Here is a 20,042-nt window from a genome sequence, read left to right as displayed (position 1 = left end):
AGTTCATCTCATCTGGTTTACCTGTCTAAAAGTTAAGTGCTTTATCCATACATGTCTTATGATAATGAATTGCCATTTGTGTTTCTCATTCCCCATTTACAGTAGAGTTCAAGAGACCAACTTAGACCAGATACCTAGCAACGTGTACTGGTGAAGAAGCTGAAGGCATCCCCTAGAATGATGCTTCTGCTCAGCATCTTCTTGCAGATATCCTATGCATTTTACAGACATCTCTACTTTCTCCTGAAAGCATCCCAAAATGTAAGAAAAACAGATTAGTAGCCATCAAGTTGTTAGTGAGCTGGTATAATTTCAAAGGATGAACTGAATAAGAGGGAGAATTGTTTTGTCTTGAATGTAACCCATCAATTCCTGCCCCAGAAGAGTGCTGGGAAGTACAGCACGACCCCACCATGTCGCTGGACAGGCATTGGATTAGGCAGAACTTGAGTACTTTCCCACAACACGCAGTTCAAAGGATCGTGGCCACACAGAAGCCAAGCCGTACGCTACAGACTAAAGAAATTTATTTTTAAGTGCAAGTGTTGCTCCATCTTATTGTTGCTGGGAATATGTGAGAAGAAATAGAGGAGATTTCAGTCTCAGGCAGAAGAGCAGGCCGTGGCTCACTATGCCTTTTCCCAAGGTACAGAACCAAGAGTTTCCTGAAATGTCCATTATTGCTATAGCTGTATGCGTTCTGCTTTAACCATGCTCTGTGTGCAGACTGTACGTGAGACTAGTTAAACATCCATAAGTGTTTTATAGGTGCAGACAGATACTTGCAAGTGGTCATATGCCAGCTGGAAGGATTATATTCAGGAGTAACGTAGAGACAAGTTCAGGAGGACCCTATGCATCTACATCATTCTCTCGCAGTGTACAATCTCACATACTACTTACTTCCTGTAATTATGTATTTAAAGCTCATCCGTATCTTTGGATAACATGAAACCTATTGACAGAAATTATTTTAACCAATAATATTCTGTGGTTGAATTTTTTTAGACAGGAGATCAATAAACAGGCATGGCTTGGAAAGCCAATCTCTCTATGAGATATCAGCAAGAAAAGCCTTTGGAATCATTGTAGCACAGGAGCGGTGGAGTAATTCTGTGGTAAGAAAGGAGAATTGGCTTTAATGCTTCTGATCAAAGATTATTCAGCCTGTGCTACATGATGATACATTTAGCTTCATCTTGCCTGCTGCAGTTTTGGAAATAAATGAGTTGTGTGTACTTGGGACCTTCAGAATCCAATCCTAGCGACAAGGCAGGTGGTGCCTACGTGAATCATGGCTTTTTTGATTTTTTTCTGAAGAACAAGTTTGTGGCAGAAGAGTGTAGATGTTAATTTGTAAACCTTATCTGTGTGTTAATTTCAGAAAATGTAGAGCCAAGGACCCCCAGTCAGGAGTCTGGGGCGTTATTAGGATAGGTACTGTAGAATCACAAAATGCAAGATCAGTCCCTGAATGTAGAAGTTGAATTTACTGTGCAGTTTCAGAGTAACCATGACTCTGTGCTGCTAGGAGCTGAACACCTCCACATCTAACCTTTTGATATGTACAAGGGTTCTGACTGTTCTGATTTTTGAACAGCATCAAACAGAAGCTAAACAGTATTCAGTGCTGTGGTATATATAAACTGCTGCCTCTGTATCTTTTGGGAATGTCTTAATCTCTTGAAGGTTGTATCACATTTATGTTGTTGTTCCTTGCTTTGCTAGTTGTTTTTAAAGAAAAGGCCATTTCTAAAGATGCTAAACAGTCAGTGTAGGTATTGGTGAGCTTTTGGGGAGAAACTTTCATCTGGGGACAGTGAATATATATGAGCGAATTTGTCCAGCTGTATTTATGAGCCTGAAAAATGAGATTCATAATTGAATTTTTGAACTATACTGTAGACTTATTTTTTCCAACAAATGGCAGTCCCTTGTGTATTTCTATATGACTTACATTTTTTTCAAACCTATATGGCCACAATGTCTAGGGAGATTTAAGAGTACTTAAAGATATTAAAAGACCCAACAACCCAAAAATTCAACTTTTCCCTGAATGAACAAAGCATTAAGAAAGGAAATGGAATTTGCTTTTACATGCTCAGAACAAAAAGAGCAGTACTGAAACCTGCAGGCAATGTCAGGGGAAATAAACCCATGGAGCCAACTCTTTTTTGTGGTCTGTGACATAAATTAAGAAAGCAAATTGTACTGCCCTCCATGGAGGGTGTCCAGTTTTGAGATATCTCTCTATAAAGAGGGAAAAAAGAAAGAAAAAAGAAAACCAAGCAAGTTATTTTTTCAGATCTGTGAGCTAAAGTACAGAGAAAAAGAAAAACCGTATACCGTGTTTGTAGTTAATGACTAATATCTTGCATTGCACTTGGAAATTAAGTGGATACTTTATCTTTCATCATTTGAAAGCTTGAACCTTACAGCAGTGTGTGGTTACGAATATCGAAAAAATATCTGAATTTTTAAGTAAAATTCCATTTAATGGTAGTTTTTGTCATTGAATCTGTTGGGAGTGTTTAGAAATATTTGTTGGAATGGGAGACGTGGACTCAGGCATAGAGAAGCAGATGGATAGGAGCAGGGGAGAAGGAATGAGGAATTGATAACTTCGGAAGCAGAAAGACAAAAGAACTGGAAAATAAAAATGACAGACTGAGGTGAAAAAAAAAGCTTCTTCTTTGGTTTGTTCAATCCTCCTTTTGCTAATCAAGTTCTCCTGCCCTTCTCCACTCTAGTCATCCATCTCTCCTGACCAGAAATGTTTTCCTCTAAGCTATTTGGCTTGATAGAATATTAGCAAAAATGGTAAAATGTGTGTTAATTACATACTAAAAGAAAGTTGAGTCTAGTGGATGGCTTCCCTTGATAGAAATTTTTAAAATAGGCTGTTCCTTTAGTATGTACCAAACTATTTTGATTGTGGAACAAAAATAAACATAAATATTAAAAACTCAATCAAAGCCTTTAAAGTTTTTTTGCTTAGTTTTCAAGTGAAGCGAACAAAACAGATCAGTCTGACCCAGGAGACAAAGCTGTGGTCTCAAAGTGACTATTATTGTTGGAAAATTATTCCACATTTGAGATTTAGAAAGATAAGTTCTTTTTTCCGCAAAATAGGCATAATTGAATGTTTACTTCTTTTCTAGAGTTCTTGAGGAGTGGCTTACTTAGCATGCACAGTCTGAAAGCCAAGTCCTTATTTTAGAAGGTAATTTAAACTGGATTGCACATGGGAGCCTGACCACATCAATTTAACAGAGTTAGAGGATAATATGACAGTTTTGATTTTTGCTTCTGCTGAAGAGAGCAGTTCAGAAGGAAACTTTAGTAAGGTTTTTGGCCTCAGTTTCTTAATATCCAAGCCACCTGACCTTGTACTTCCATAAGCTCTCCTTTACTGGACTCAACCTTACTATTTACGTGGTTTTTTTCTCCGCATAAAACCTTGGACTCCCAAAATATGGGAGTTCTATCTGAAGTAGGAAACAATTTTAAATGATTTTCTAATACAGGTAAACATAGTTTACCTCATTGCTGTGGCCATCATGTAGAATATGCATTCTTAGTCTATAATAATAAGCAAATCTTTATTTTGCAGGAGCTGTTTTTCAAACCCTTGTTCTTAAGATGTCCATTAACCACACAAAGCTCAAATGTAGACATAGGCCTTTGTTTCAGGTCTGAAGTTTTGTGTGAACTCACAGTAAAATCTAATGCCCAGGTAGAGAGCTCTTTGGTGATCTGTTGAGGTACAACTGCTGAATGTGCAAATAGAGAAGAAGACAAAGGAAGCTGAGGATAATGAATAAGAACAAATAGTTGAGGTACCATTTGGAGATGGCTGAAGTGTTACTGTTTTGCATGGGAAAGTAAACAGAAAAGATGTCTGAGAAGAGGGTAAGAGCATGTGGTTGCAACTGAGGCTTGTGAAGCACACTTCCCATTTGGAGGTGTTGTGCATTGCTAGATAGCAGCTGTGGCCAAGGTTTTGTTTCACCTGTTTTCTCTGATTCGTGCGTGGGAGGAAGTCTATATCCTTTAATTTTGGTTTCTCTTGTCCTGTTTTCCATTGATGAATCAAAGCAGTGTACTGTAAGGCCATACTTTATGCTGTGCTTCATTCAGTGCAGTTGTTGAGCCTGTGTTCGGGGCTGCCTGGGTTCATTATGTCTGTAAATTACTTTCAACTCAGTTTAAAGCACTGATTTGTCTTACAAAACATGATATGTAGTGTCTGTATCCTTGAGAATCTGTTCACCTCTCTACCCGCCATGAATTTGTTTCAGTAACAGACATGGTTTGGACCAAAAGCAGGAGACTAAATTCAGGTATTTGTTTCTAGACCCCATCCCAGCTTTTAGCTACACCCACTTTGGATACGTTCCTTTCTGGGCATTTTGTGAAGAACACCTTGTATGCAGGCTGTTGGATGCTTCTGACTTTGGCTCAATCCAAGATCAAAATCTAATTTCTTTCACTTCTCAGTAACTGCTGAGTATAACAATTTGAAGGCCCAATTTAGGCTCTGTTGAAAGTAAGATTTCTTTATTGGCAGTTTTACAGGAGTTGCAAAAATTGTTAAATAAAAGCCAGCATAGATATAAAAATAAGCATTACTGAAGTGTATAACAAAAAAAAAAAAAAAAAAAAACCTTTTGTCAACCTGTTCCTAACACTATATTGCAAAATATGCCTTAAAAATCTTGTACTGTACAAAATGTCATGTCTTACTCTCCTTGTGAAGTTCAACATTTCTGTCTGTGGGTATTTCTGAGGATTCAGTGGATATAATCCATGAGTTCTAGTGGGTGACTGTGTATGTCTCACTGAGGAATTACGAAGCTTCCCATCCTGGCTGAAGTACTTTAAACTAGTAATAGTATTGTAAGACACAGACAGTTAGTAAGTGGTTGATATTAATATGATGGAGTGCTCTTCTAGTTCTAGCTTTATCTTTGAAGATTGGTATTACATTAGCAAATAAATATTGCTTTGACTTTCTTTTCTTTTTTTTTTTTTTTTTGCATTTCAGTTGTGAATTAAATATGTTTGATCAAATTAGCTTTCATTTAGCAAAGTTTTTTGGAGAATGGCTTGATTGGTCTAGATTTAAGTAGGTTCGTTGATTCTTCTGGTCTGAAAGCTTAGGGGCAGGACACTTAGACGTGACTTCTCAAAGAAGATGGGTTCCCTTGTAAGACAGTTGTAATGATCCAACCTTCTTTTTCAGTCAGATGGGACTGTGTCAGCTGCTAGTGTGGGAAGCCAGTCAAATTGTTTTATCCTTTCCTTTTCCATCTTTGGCCACCTGACATGCAACACTTCCAGCAATTTTATTCTGGTGGGTAGTCAAGTTTTTCATGCCAGGCAGCAGGAGCCTGGCAGCATACAAACCTTTGAGGGCTAGATGGAGAAAGCTTGACTGTCAGGAATGCTTTCTCCACTGGGCTGCATTATTTCAAGTAGTGATGCTATATTTGCCTCACCAGGTCCCTGAAATCTGCCACTTTGGCTAGGTCTCTTTGTTGGAACTTCAACCTGATTTCTGTCATGTTTAAAGTTACTTGTGTTCATTCATTTTTTCATGTTGACTCACATTAGCTCAACTTTTTCATGTTCTACTTGCCAAAATCCAAACTATATAAAATATATATGCTATAAAACGTTTTGGAGTGGTCTCACTCACCAGAATAGTTAGCTGCACGTTTAACTTTTAATTTTCAATCAGAATGTTCAGGACTGTGCTTTAGTCTTGTTGATTTCCCCAAGGTAATTCTAAAAATGCTTTAAGTTAATTATATTCTTAAATGCTACATTGACTTGGAGGTTTACAAACAGGAAGTTGGAGAAGAGACCAGAGGCAAAATAAATGAAGATGCGGGGCGTAGTGGAGATTTATTTGTTAGTGCTGATTTGAGGAGGAATTCCAATAGTCTGCATTTTTCTTTCATCTGTCTGAAGAGAGGGGAATTCTTCACTGATATGGACTTCTGGCACTTGAGAAGTTTGTGTTCTGAAGGCTGATAATTGTATAAGGATCACCCAGCAGACAGGTGTTTATTCATAGCTCAGATGCCAGTGCTCTGAGCTGCTAGGCAGATAGCTGGGTAAAATTTTGTATGTGTGATACATAATGCAAAGTAGTATAATGTGACCTAGTCCTCCTAAAAAAAAGAAGTTGATATAAAATGAAAACATTCATTACTTAATTAAAATGCATAGCAAATCAATTAGGTATGAATATTGTATGTTAACCTTAAAGTGTGAGCTAAAAGAGTTACAATGAAAACCATTCTTGTATCAAAATAATTTAAAAGCACAAGTCTTAGATGTAAGGCTTTGCCTTACAGAATACGCACCCGTTCTGCTGATCTTCTGTCATATCCATTTTGTTTCTCTCAGATCTATGAGTAATCATCAGTAATGTGGGGAAGGAGAATCAGCAACCCCTATCATGCATACTAACTTAAATGAGCATCAATGAAACAACTAACACTGTTGCTCAACCTGGCATCTTTAGGTGTCTGATTGAATGCCCCTGTGGGGATGCAGCAGTGTTTTTTTCAGGACCCTCATAGCTATTGCTTCAGCTGATCTACTTAGCCCTGAGGGAGGGGGATGGATTGTGTTAATCAGACAGCAGAAACTTCCATACACGTATGAACAGGAGTTTTGCTACTGATTCGTGAGTTGATGCTCTAAGAAAGACAAGCTGGACGTTTGGGGGAGCAACATCATTGCAGTGAATTATTCCTCTTCTTCCTAGCCATAAGAATATAATTTTTTTCCTCTATACAGGAGTATGGAGAGAAAAAGTAATTTCAGCTCGGAAAAAAAACCAGTTAATGGTTTACACTTAATTGAAGCTTAAAACCTTTCCCAGGCATTAATTTTCAATACATTCTGTGTAGTGGCTATCTCTTCTCCATAAATAATTCAGTTGACAATGGGGAATATTGCAGTTCTTCATATAATGTTGCATGGATTATAGGGTCAGGTTAGCTCAGGGACCGTTGGTTGGTCTAAGCATATCAGTTCAAGCAGCTCTGCCATGAGGACATAAACTGGTACCTCTTGAGTTTGTGCCCGCTCCTCTGTTTCTCAGGAATTCCACAGTTCAATATTTAAGCTGTCTGCTTTAAAATGTCAGGAAGTGCAAAGTCTTACCTATGAGTACACTAGGAAGGACAAGGCAGAACATCCAGACTGCTCTGGGGAGTACTGATACAAAGTTGACTAAATTCACGTGGCAGCACAATACTTCTGAGGTTCTAGATCAGGCACAGGTGGGTTCTGCTGGTGACCTGGTAAATAAGTAGGTTCAGGTTAATTAAAAGACTCAAAGTGATGACTGTGTCTCTTTTTCCAAACTTGTTATGCCTGCTGTTATTTAAGCAGGGCTCTGAACTGTTCCCTCTCATCATTGAACATGACAGCGTACCCCAGAATACCATCAATCCCCAAATAATGGGAGTACTCCTGTCTCCTTTCTGATAAGAGATGGGAGTCAGAAAGTAGAGTTCTGCCTCCAGCCTCCTCCGTGATGGTAGGGAAGTTGCGAAGTTCAAAGCTTCCAAAAAATTTGCTAAAATTAATACTTGGAGCGGGTGGCGGGGTGGGGGGGGGTGCAGGTAGAGCATTGGTCTAATGACATAGCTGTGGGATGCACAGTGATATATGACTTGGGAGCTCACTGCTAGTGCTGATGGGAAATCACAGAATCGTTAAGGTTGGAAGAGACCTCCAAGATCATCTGGTCCAACCATCCCCCCCCCCACCAATGTCACCCACTAAACCTTGTCCCTAAGCACCAGGTCCAACCTTTCCTTGAACATCTCCAGGGATGGTGACGCCACCACTTCCCTGGGCAACCTGTTCCAATGCCTTACTACTCTTTCTGAGTACTGAACACAGTACTCGAGGTATGGCCTCACCAGAACAGAGTACAAGGGGACAATCACCTCCCTGGTTCTGCTGGCAAGCCTGTCACATGTGCACTTTCAGCCTAAGTGCATTTATTAAGGCATTTGTTTAAATTTGAAAAAGCTGTGAGCCTTTGCAGAGCTGCTGGGCTCTCAGCTTTGTTGAAAATTGGTGGGATGATGCCTAAACATGGAGATGGTTCCTGATGTTGAAAAAAAACCCACTGTTTAATAACTCAGTGTTCCTGCTCTGTAAATTAAGAAGGTATGAATATTTCCTGACAGAAATGTTGCATCATTAATATCTGTAAAGCTCTTCAGTATGAAATGTTCTTGTCTTTTTATATTTAGTGCTGCATAACAGAGACTTTTGTATGTGGGGGGGCGGTGGCTTTCCGTGGGGGCCGCAGCCCAGGAGCTCCCTGGTTGGAGGTGTGATGCCAGCGTGATGGGGCCTTGAAGGCCATTGCCCTGCTTCTTCTAGGTGCCTCAGAAGAGGCAATTTTGATCCTCTCAAATGTTGACAATGATGTTAATGCTGCATAGGCTTGGCTGGTCTGTCAGCCCACATGAAATACCCTGAACAGGAAATTCGTGGTTACATATCTTGTAAAACACAGTCAAGTTGGATGTGAAGCACTGAGCTCTGAGCATAGTAAAGTGTTGTGTAATGTTCTGCAGCATTTCTCAGACTCTGAAACTTTGGACGCAGAGAGCAAAGGGTGCAGCTTTATTCCTACTTTTGAGTCCTGGACTCAGTGATATGCCCAGTCTTGCTGCTTGGGATGTGTCCATAAGCCTGTAGATCTTTAATTTGCCAATTGCTTGCAGGCTTTTCTGTTTTGCCATTCTACCTTTCTTTTTTTCTTTTCTTGAGAGATAGGAGAACGTTTTATCAGCAATTTTTCATGTTGTGAACTTAAGCTTTTGAATTTTTATCTTGTTTGTTTGTTTATTGCAGCTGGCGCTCAGGATAAAATTGGCTGGGCATTTGGCTTGGGTTTGGAGAGGCTGGCCATGATCCTGTACGATATTCCTGACATCCGACTGTTCTGGAGTGAAGATGAACGCTTCTTGAAGCAGTTTATTGTGCCTCACATTTGCCAAAAAATAAAATTTCAGGTAAAGTAATGTGTATATGAAAATAATTTTATGTCAGTAAGAAGTGCGTGTAGCCCTAGAGAATATCATACAATTAAAATTCTGTGCCATTAACAAATTAGGTTTTAAAGCAACAGCTTTTCAACTATCATGATTCTCTGATAAACTGCAAAAAAAAAAAAGGCTTTTGATGATAATGTTTTTTCAGCCAGATAATGTTCTGAGTTGCTGCTGATACTCAGTGAATATCTCTGTTCTGAGTAATAATTAAGCCTGTATTTAAATTCTAAATCTGTCCAGAATAGAGATTGATTTAGGCCTGTGTCTGAATTGTGTATATTCTTGAATTGGGGCTGTAATTCTCTATCATTATAAAAACCTGTTTGATGCCAACCCTTCAAATATTGTAATACATTCCCAATATCCCCCTTTTGTTTTCACTCTGAGTTCGTTGAAGTCCTTGTGAGTTGCACTGTTTAACATCAGCAAAATGCTTTGTGAACACACACCAATGTCTTCAGTATGTTGGCTCTTTTCCTCCAAGTGGTAGTGGGGGAGGAGTGCAGGTTCAACTACTGTTTCTTTTGTAACTCCTCTCCTGAGGCTTCACTTGCTTTCAAAGCTGGCAACTTATCTTCCTTCTTGTAGTAGCAAAGTAATCAAGCATAACTGGATTGAGTGGAAGTGTTACTTCCATAATGTTCTTCTGTATCATCACAGGAAGGTTTAAGTCAGCTGTTATCACCCGTCTTTGGGAGAGTTGAGCTGACAGCTGTGTAGATGTCTGATAATGTCTGAAGTACTAAAGCGTCAAAATGCTTATTGCTGCTGCCTTTTACCATTTTCCTTGCTTTGTGAACAGCTTGATTATGTTTTTTAACAATTGAAAATATAAAAGGGGAAATCAACAGTGATAATGCTGAGATGATATTTGAACAGTCTCTACATCAAATCAGTAGCAGCATCCATTTTTGAGTTCATAGCAGTTCTGGCACATCTTCTCTGATAGAGGCAGAATGTTGTTTGAGTAGATTTTTTTTCTTTTTGCTTTTGTGATGCTGGTGATGGGGCAGTCAGATCGTAGTTATCACTTACAGAAAGAAGGCAGGTTTTGCCATGTTTCTTGAAGGTGGGTCTGTCTGTAGGTTTCCCACATCTTCTACAGAATGTTATTCTTTTCAACAAAGGATGCTCAAGTGTCCTTCATTTCAGCCTGTATCTTTCTGGTTGTCATTGCTCCTGAGGAACATGGATTGTGGCTTGGTTTATAGATTGCAGTCTGATCTCTGATGGAACTAAAATGAGGTTTCTTGCTTTCTTTAAAATTGAGGATCAAAGTCTCAACCTAATATTAATGGTAGATTGGGTATTTGGGGGAAGGCTCAGATTGTCAGGATGAAATGATCTGATGGTGAAGGTGAGCCAGAGAGAGGACTGAGTGACTGCTTCTTTAGGTTGTGTATCATTTTCATGTTCAGCTTCAGATAAAGTCAGGAGTAGTGAACCAATCTGAAGGTAACAGAGGGGTGGGTTACTATGGTAAACTCAGAGGAAAGAGCAGCTTTTAGGAAGCTGAAGGTGATAGAAATGTTCTTCTTTTCTTTCTTTCCCTCCTCTCTTTCTTTCTTTCCCTCCTCTTTCTTTCTTTCTCTGTTTTTTTTCCACTTGCTGCTGTTTGGTAACATTAGCTGAGCAGCATGTGTTTTTTCACTTTTTTGCTTGTTAACTGCATCATCAACAGGAGAGTGGTGACAAGGTCTTTAAGCATTTCTTTTTGCTGAGCAGGGTTATTTTCAACTGGCATTGGTTCAACTTGGAATGAGGAGAGAAGTTCTGCATCCTAGAAATCTGATTATTCGATGTTGTAGAGATAGTCATGAAATTGAGCCTTGTTGGTTGAAACACATTTTGGAGTAATAACATGATTCAGGAGATGTGATGCAGTTCCTTCAAGGAAAAGGAGCTATCAGTTGCAACTGTGCTCTAACTTGGCCATAGAGAAGAGCTGGAGTAATGTTACTGGCCAATTAGCTGTTGCTCTATCACATTAATGCACTGGCAGTTGTCATATCCCAACAAATAGGCTAATGAAAAAGTGGAAGGATTAGGGGATTAAGGAGTGCGGGATAGGGATGGAAAGATAAATTGAGTCTCTTCTTTCTCCATTCTAAAGAAAGAATCTGGCCAATGTTTCAGAAAGTGTTTTTTTCCACTGGTGTCAAACATTTCTCGGTACCCTTTTAATTTGTTTCCATTTTCTTTCCTTCTTTCCTTCTTTGCTTCTTTCCTTCTTTCCTTCTTACTTTCTACCCCATAAAAAACGCACACATACTCCACTTGGAAGTCCTGTTTTCAGTTTTGGCAGAATAATTCTCCCTAATCCTTACTTTATATTTTTTAACTCTGTCTCTCAGTATAAAAGGTGACTAGAGTCAAGCTTGATTTTTTGTCGTTGTTGATGTTGTTTAAGAGAAAGCCTGTATCCACTTTTCACCTGGTGTCTTATATTGAGGCTTTCAAACTCAGTGCAGAACATACTGCCAGAACATACTGGCATTGCATTTTTTAGGGTAAGTGACTCTTCAAATGAGAATATTGTGAAACAATATTCAGTGCTACCATTAGATCTTGGGTGATGGGAGTTAATAAGCCAGTTTTTCTTTCTTTCTGTTCTCTGTTATTTTTCAGTTATGCTGTAAAACCAAGTTAGCAGACCTTCTGCACCTGACTGCTTTCTAAAGAGACATAATTAATGAATCACATGGTTTATTCATATTTTATTTGAAAGAAAACTTTTAGGCTGTCTTGCAGTGTTGATGTTTAAGAAATCATGATGGATATTAGAAAAGCGTTTGATTTTCTACAGGCAAGGCCATGCAGTATTTTTCAGCCTGACTGAACTGAACCAATATAGACCAGATGTTTTGAGAGCCTTTCATTACACAGATTGAATCCTACAGTTCCACAAGGCCTGGGTAAATGTCCATTCTTCATGTGCTTAAGTGAGATAGACTTCTCAACCTTCTGATATTCCCCCTATCCCTTCTTATAATCTGATTATCCACCAACACAAGTATTTTTCTTTCTGTTCATTAAAATGTTCTTCAAACAGATGAAGGCCACAGTGAACAGCAGTAACCTTTAATAACAGCTGGGCTAAATATACTCTTGTTCAAAAATGGAATTTAATTTGAATATTTTCTTGAGACTTAAAGTATGTTTTCAGCCTTTTAACAGCCTGAATGTGTCAGGCTTCTTCATGTGTCATCAGTTGATCAATTTATGCATGTAGGCTTCAGTGGGTCAAAAAGCTGCCTAGAAAACTGACAGTGCTTGTACCATTGCGGTCACTCAGTGAAGCAGTGTTAGAGGGCTGCTCCCCACAGATCAGACTGTGGTGTTGATGAGGATTACCTAAACCACTCCAGCTATAATTTGACACAAGTCACAGCAGTGTGGGGGATCAGAGGCTAGTTACTTGCCTTCAGTCACTCATGTGTAGGGCTGCTGTTCAGGCTGTGAAATGAAAAGCTGAGAATGGACAGGGCAGGAAAAACTGAGCACCTGCAAGGCGTAACATAGTAAAACAATGGTTTGGATCTGATCTAGTTTGCTGTGTTATATTTCTGTTCATCAGAGCTCTGAGGAGAGCTGCATGTATTTGCTTTTCGTTCAGTTATGAGCCTGCATTCTTAAAAGAAAAAGATGTGTCCGTGGGCTGACAACTCTCAGGTACAAAAATGAAATGACATTTAGGGAAGGAAGACACTCACAGTTCAGATGAAGTGCAGTGTGCCCAGAGGTGTTGATTAAGACGAATGGACTTCAGGACAGCTCCTGGAACCTCCATCATTGCACTGCCACAGCGAGCAAGTGGCATGTCATGTCAATTGACTGCTGATGCATTTTCTCCTCACAAAGTCACTTTCATCTGATACTGGCAGTGGTTGCTGCCGCTGGTGTGGTTTTAAATAATTATTTTGATCACAGGTGAGCCCTGTGGCCCAGACTGAGGTCAGACAGAAGTATGTTTTTATTGTTCTAAGGAAAACAGTAGTACAGAGGGTATCTGGACCAGATTCCTAGCTAAAATGCAGACCCCCCTGTGTGAGATTATAAGAGTTTCTTTCTCCTTGTTCTCCTTATTTCTGTGTTATTTATGATATTCTGCAATAGCCCTGTTATATTCTGCAATAGCCCTAGCACCACCAGCTACTCAGCACCCCCTTCCATCACCTTGAGGGGCTGTTCCTTCCTTGTATCTGCTTGCGCATGCAGTCTATCTAGAGTCGGTTGTGTTTTATTTTTTTTTTTCCCTCCAGAAAACTTAGCTTCTACTTAAAACAGTAGACTTTACAACCAGGATCATTCTGATGGAGCCAGGATAGGCAGAACTCCCAGAACAACTCTGCTCAAAGACCTGAGGGGCCAGTAACCTTTGGCAGTGGAGTAAAGAGAGCTGACAAGCAGCTTGAAGTGACGCCCCATTCACCTCTAGCACAGCTGTAGTCAAAATGGTGTTTGTGGTCCTAACCTAGGAAACTGTCTGTGATTTGAAAAGTGAACAGTCAAGGTTAGCAGAGATGAGAAAAAGGATATCTTCATAAAGGTGTTGTGTAAAAAAAAGTCATGTGTTATACAGGAAGGAAAACAAGGTGGGCTTGCCTTTCTCCTGTGCTAGGTAGCAAATGCTGAACCTCACTCACTTCGATTTGCCTTTGCTCAGTGTGCCATAAGGAATTAGACCCCTATTCTAATGACAAAGGATTTATCCAGTAGTCCAGTTTGCGCTGTTTGCTAAACACATGAGCACTCATGTTCCCAGTTACAGAGTGCAACTTTTTTAGTTTGTTTGTTTCTGTGTACTTTTCGGTTTACTGAGACAGTCATCATCCCTGTGCATCTTTCTTGTGGACATACCTGATTGTTGCTGGGAGACAGGTAGCTTGTCCTGAAGCTGTAGAAGATGCTGAAAATAAAATGCACTTGCAGGTCTAGGGGGAAACTTCTGTAAATCCAACAATCATAGTCTGTCCTTTATTCTGTGCTTGAAAGGGAGAGCATCTCGTGTAAGCCAGTTATTTCAAAAAAAATTGATCTTGCTACATTCACTGCAAAGAATGAGTCTGTCTGATCCATCATTAATATGCTATTCCCTATAAATTATATTTAGGTTCTTAGTCTGTGATTAGCTTTATTTTCCAATAAAAGAATAAATAGATTCACTGGGTGCTACATTTTCAGATATTTTTCATCAAGATTAGGTAACTCCATGCTTAAATGGTTATTCATTTATTATGTTTACATTCTAATAGTGCATCTATTAAAGAAAAATGCACAACCATTAGTATGTAAATTCAACTTGGATGTCTGAACAAATGGGGTACAGCCTCAATTGTGATTTATTGTCTAATTAGTTTTACTGTAATTGAAGATATATAAAGTGTGTTTGTGTGTGTGTGCATGTGGAGGTACAACAGAATAGATGACAGTGTAGCATAAATATTTTATTGGCCTGACTTTGGGAAGGTTGAATTTTCTTATGAATGACTTATGTAGATCATCTTAAGTGAATGTCAATAAAACCTTTACAGTGCTATGTATCATCTAAGGTTTGCCTGTATACTCTGCAGAACATTGCGAAGCTCTTTTTTCATTTTGGGTAGCAAGAGAAAGAAGACAAAAATACCATCTTCATTGTGGAGGCACTGTACTGAGCTGTGCAATTGAATTAGAAATTGCTTGATCATCAAGTCTTCTCTCATCAGGGTGTTGTCTCTTGTATCATTTGTAGCCGGTGCTGGTACTGAAGCTCCAGGAACGCGAGCCCTCTGGCCTCAGTCAGGCAAAGTACTGAAGCACATGCTGAGCCTTAAACTTGCCAGTAGTCCCATTTAAATCAGTTGGTTAGTTCCTGTTCTGAAAGTCAAGCATATCCTAAATGATTAAATAGTTTCAGGTCAGAGGTCTTTTACTTCCTAGAATGTAACCAAGAGTGATCAGTGCCTTGTAGGGCTGAAACAGTGAAAACTTTGAAAACGGCTGTTATAGGCAGTAAGAGTTTAATGTGCCAGTCAGTCTCCAACCCATTCTGTTGCTGCGGCTTGGGGGCTTTTCCTTCCCAGGTGCAGAACTTTACACTTGTCCTTGTTGAATTTTGTAAGGTTCCTCTTGGCTTATTCCTCCAGCCTGTCTAGGCCCCTCCGGATGGCAACCTGGTTACTGAGTTTATCAGCCCCCAGTATTTGGTGTCATTTGCAGATTTTTTGAGCAAACACTGGATTACCACCATCAGGTCACTCATAAAGATGTGAAACAGGACAGGTCCCAGTATAGACACCTGCAATGCTCCACTTATGCTCTACTGGGAAGCCATTAACAACTCATTAACTGATGTTCTCTAAGTCTAACCATACAACTATGTGTTTTTACAAATTTCTTTGTCCAGCCTTCCAGACAGTAATGTCCTAACTTGGGCACAATAATTCTTTCTGAGACAGTGTCAAAAACCTTTCTAAAATCAAGATAAATGAAATCTACTTTTCTCCCACTATTTACTGGACCAAGAATCTCATCATAGGAAGTATTCAAGTTGGCCAGGCATGATTCAGCTTTGGTAAATCCATGCTGATTGGTCCCAATTACTTATTTTTCCTCTGTTTGTGCAGAAACTGGTTTCAAGAGGACTCTGTAGTTTTCCCAGGGACAAAGGTGAGGCTGACCAGCATTTAGTTCTCTGGATTGTCTCTTCGGACTTTTCTGAAGTCTGGCACAACTCTTATATTTCTCGAGTAGTTGGGGACCTCCCCTGATCTCCATGACCTTTCAAAGGTAATACAAAGGTGGTTTTGCCGCTAAATAGTGTGCAATAGTGCTGTGGCCTGAATGCAGAAGCAGCACAAGGGAAAGGCCATGGATCAGTGAGGGAGGTGAGCAGCTTGGGTGGAAAGAGGAGCTTGTGCTAACTGGGAGTCTTCCACTTTTTCCTCCTCCAAGAGATCCAAAACCTCAGTCCTGGAGGGAAAGAAGGAAGGAGTCCAGAAGTAATTGAAAGAAAAGTCAAGGACTAGAGGAGAAATGGCAAAGTAACTTGGATGAACACATGCAGCTGTGCTTGTTGAATTTTTTTTTTTGTAGCTTAGACTCCAGTGGTGGCATCGTAAGTGAAAGACAACTGTGCTCTACCCATGAGATCCAAAGGCCACTGAGTCCGTAAATGTGTCCTGTGGATTTCAAACTGGGCTCTTCATATCTTCCCAAACCAGGTGTTTGCTATTGTCCTTTGTGCAATTCATGTAAGAGTACTCTCAGATAAAAGAAGGAACATTGCCTTTTTAAAACAACAAATGAAAGGGTCAAGATCACAATTTTTCTGCTTCTCTGTACTCTGTTGAAACATAATAGCAGAAATCCAGCCTCTCAAGTCTTTATGGATAACATCCACAGTGTATCCAGTAAAAGACTTTGGCACAAACAAAAGAAAAAAATAGTGCCTCAAGAATGCCCATCTCAGGTATCACTGAATTTGGAACATGTTTTTTGTTTAGAGGATGCTCGGTGAACACTTGGAAAATGTGGTATACCCAGCAGGAATGTTGTCAATACAAGTGAAAGATTCCCAGCAACTGGGAACAGACCACTGGGGACCTTCTTCTGAATTTTATTTTTAAACAAAAAGAAGTGACTGTAGCCTTGACTGTTTTGAGCTGAAGTCCTCCCCGAAATAAATCTTCCAGTATCATGTAAATGAAAAATGAATTTCCAGTTACCAGTGCTGCTGCGATGTACTGTTACAGTCTGTAGAATCATTTTGCTGCTGGCAAAAGCCAGTGCAGCCCAGTCAAAGCACACGTGATAATATTTAAATGATTACTTTGCAAAAAGTGTGATGAGCTTCCAAAAGCATGTGTTACTGTGGTTTGCTCTGATCTCTAAACCTTGTATATTTACTGTTTGACTGGTTGAGGCTCTTTAAAACAAACAGCTCACAAATGAGTAATTCTGCTACTGAATATATCAACCAATCTTTATTGCATCCCAGATGATGAAGTGTAATGGTTATACAGAGTGTTTAAATAAGCCACGGAGCAATTTCCAGCAGCGATATATATGCTGAAACCCCCATTAAATTAATATTATATTAATTTTACATTAATATATTGAATAAATATAAATAAACCTGGAAATCTTAAATAACATTAGATTTCGGATTGGATATGTGAAACTATGAGAACCAGCTGCTGTTGGTTTCAGCAGGAATCTATGGATGTTCAGTGCTTTCAGTTTTACTGTCTGCAAAAGTATATAGGTAATAAGGAGGATAACCCATACACTTTTGCCAACATTTTTCAAATATTGGTGTAATTACAGTGTGGTGAATAGAACTCTTGCTAGAAGTAGCCACCTTGACAACAACTACTTGTCTTTGGACCTGACCTGACACGTAACTCAGTTTCCCTACTCAATAATTCTGTTTTCCCTGGTGTTCACAGTTGCAATGTAGTTACAGTGTACCTGCTGCCTCAGCATGTCATCTCCAATACCATCCCAGGACAGAAAGCTCTTCAGGACAGGGACTATGGTTTTGTGCTCTGTCTACCTAATGGTACCCTGGCAGTCCTGTAATTATCACAATGTAAGAATCTGCGTGCCTACTGCAGGGTTAAATATATCTTTGTGAGTGTACATTATGTGTTTGATAAAAGAATGAACTCCTGTTTAACATGTGCCTAAGCACTTGCAGTATATAAGTGTGTGGCTTTAGAGATTCAGAGGTCTGTATTAGTGTGCATACACTACCAAATAAGTGTTTAGAAGAGATAATGAAATCAGTAGGAAATGATGTGCTCTATTTATTTTTATTAATTTTCTGTAAAAGGTTGGGTTTTGTCAAAGATTATTTTACTTGATAGCTGTTTTTAACATTTGTGCAAATGTTTTGTGCACAAAAGATGCATCTTGTAAAGAGCTTTTGATAAAATGGTCTCTAAAATCATGCTTAAACCCCTACAGTCATCGTCTGCATCATGATTAGCCATTGCAGCTTAGCTGTAAGTGTCACAGGGAAATGAGAGCTGGGGATAATATGTCTGGATGCATGTGTGTGTATTCATGAACAACAGCACCTTTCTGAAGTACATGGTATTAATAAAAACCCTGATTTTCAGCTCCTACTTCTCTGATCAGAATACGAATTAGGCTACAGAGAACAGCCAAATAACAGAGGGCATGGTTGGGAAAACCTGTGTTATTCTTATCATACCTGCCCTCAATTTCTTTCATCCTCATGGATCATAGTAGTGACTACCTAAAACAGAATGTGAAAAGTAACTCATGTTTTGGTGTGCGTATGCTGCAGAGGATTGGTCTTGCTTCCACAGTTTTTCAAAAATTAAATAATGGGAGAAAATGACCTCTTCTGAGGATTGCTTGCATCCTCCTGCGTGTGGATTAAATTTAGTTTGTATAATTATCCCCACATATCCCTCTTCTCCTAAATCAGGAATAACAAACCAATTTTCTTGTAAAGCAATAAGAAAGAAACAGCATTCCTGGACAAGTATCCTGCTCATAGGGGTTTGATTGAGTGTGTACTTATCACTATAACTGTTCTTTACATTTTGTAATTTCATATTTAAACATTTAGTGTACTTCTTGTGCTTTTATGGCTTGGACTGTTCTTGGCTTCTTGGTCTGTTTTGGCGTCTTTGTCGTTTTCTGTTTCTAAGTGTTACTCTATAACAAGAATGTAGCTTCGGGGATGCTCAAAGTCTGTCTGAAAGGAAAAATGAAAGACTTTTCTCCCTGTTCTGAGTATTGAGTAAGAAAGTAGAGCCTTTCATTTCAGTCCCCCTCTAGCTTACCTCTTCTGAGGTTGTCATTTGTATGAATTTAGTACTGAGGGTGGGGAAAAAATGGAGTTGACTACTCTAAAGAATAAAGTGCTGGATTTGGCCAAAAGTCATCGGAACCTGAGCTGTGTGTGGCACTGCATTTTCTCCAAGTGAAGAAGGAAACCCGTATGTTTCAGAGGCATTGGAAATCATGGAAAATATTTCAAAACTACAACTCATCTGCTCAGATAAGTTTCTGTACATAGCAGTTAAGCTCTTTCAATTTCCTAGGGATCGTAGACTTTTTTTTTCTTTCAATGCTATCTAAAGTAGCATTTTCCATACAATACAGATTAGCTCATAAAACTGACAAGGATGGACGGATGAGGACATTTTCTTCTCATTCTATGACAGCTGTAGCAATGTCCAGAGCCTCATGTGAAGTTGCCTCTGTTGAAGAAGTATGAAACATCATCAAAATTGACTGGAAATCTCTATGCTTTTTAGGAGGGAGAGAAAAAAATACAGCTTGTTAGGCAGGACAGAAGGACTTTTTCAGGACTCACATGTGCCTGTGAGATTTGTGATACATACTTATTATGGTACAAGCCACATTCAGGTGGTCTGGAGATTCACCATTCAAACAACAGCTCTCCAGAATTGGAGAGTTAATGAGCAGAAAAGGAAATATAATCAACAGCACATTAGATGAGATTTCTTGTCTAAGCTGAAATAAAATGTTGGGTGCAATTTGTTTTCATTTTTATGTTACGTATTTGGAAGAAATACATCTTCATATTGCTGCAGTCTCTTTCCAAATGCTTGCATTTTTTATTTCGATATAAATCTTTTATATGAATTGTTGATGTGTGCATTATTTTACTACACTGAGCTATTTATCTCAGCATTATTATTAAGCATAATGATTAAAAAAAAACACCACATACAAACAAAACCAACAGAAAGGAGGAAACCCAACTTGTGAGCATGAGAAACGCTGAATGTCTGCAGCAACCAATGCCTTCTGCAGGAACTGCAGGTGCTCAGCACTGCCAAAGAACAAATTCTTAGTGTCTGCTGAGAAGGTGGGGTTTTGCAGGTTTATACCAGTTTATTGTCTGTTGCTTGCAGCCATGCAAGATAGTTCTTAGAAAAATGCAGGGTTGGGACA

The 20,042-nt window shown here is 39.2% G+C and overlaps 1 protein-coding gene across 3 annotated transcripts in view; it reads left to right on the top strand.

Annotated features, from left to right (window-relative positions):
• FARS2 (phenylalanyl-tRNA synthetase 2, mitochondrial) overlaps positions 1–20,042 on the top strand; it is a 260,157-nt gene that overhangs the window by 136,962 nt on the left and 103,153 nt on the right. For all 3 annotated transcript variants that reach the window (XM_040549899.1, XM_040549898.1, XM_040549900.1), the window contains one exon: positions 8,899–9,059. In XM_040549899.1, coding sequence (XP_040405833.1) covers positions 8,899–9,059 — 161 coding nt within the window. The remainder of the gene's footprint in view (positions 1–8,898; positions 9,060–20,042) is intronic.

The sequence above is a fragment of the Cygnus olor genome, chromosome 2 (assembly GCF_009769625.2).
Source record: "Cygnus olor isolate bCygOlo1 chromosome 2, bCygOlo1.pri.v2, whole genome shotgun sequence".
Lineage (NCBI taxonomy): Eukaryota > Metazoa > Chordata > Aves > Anseriformes > Anatidae > Cygnus > Cygnus olor.
The sequence above is the reverse complement of the archived record's forward strand: the minus strand, read 5'-3'. Positions and strand labels throughout refer to the sequence as shown.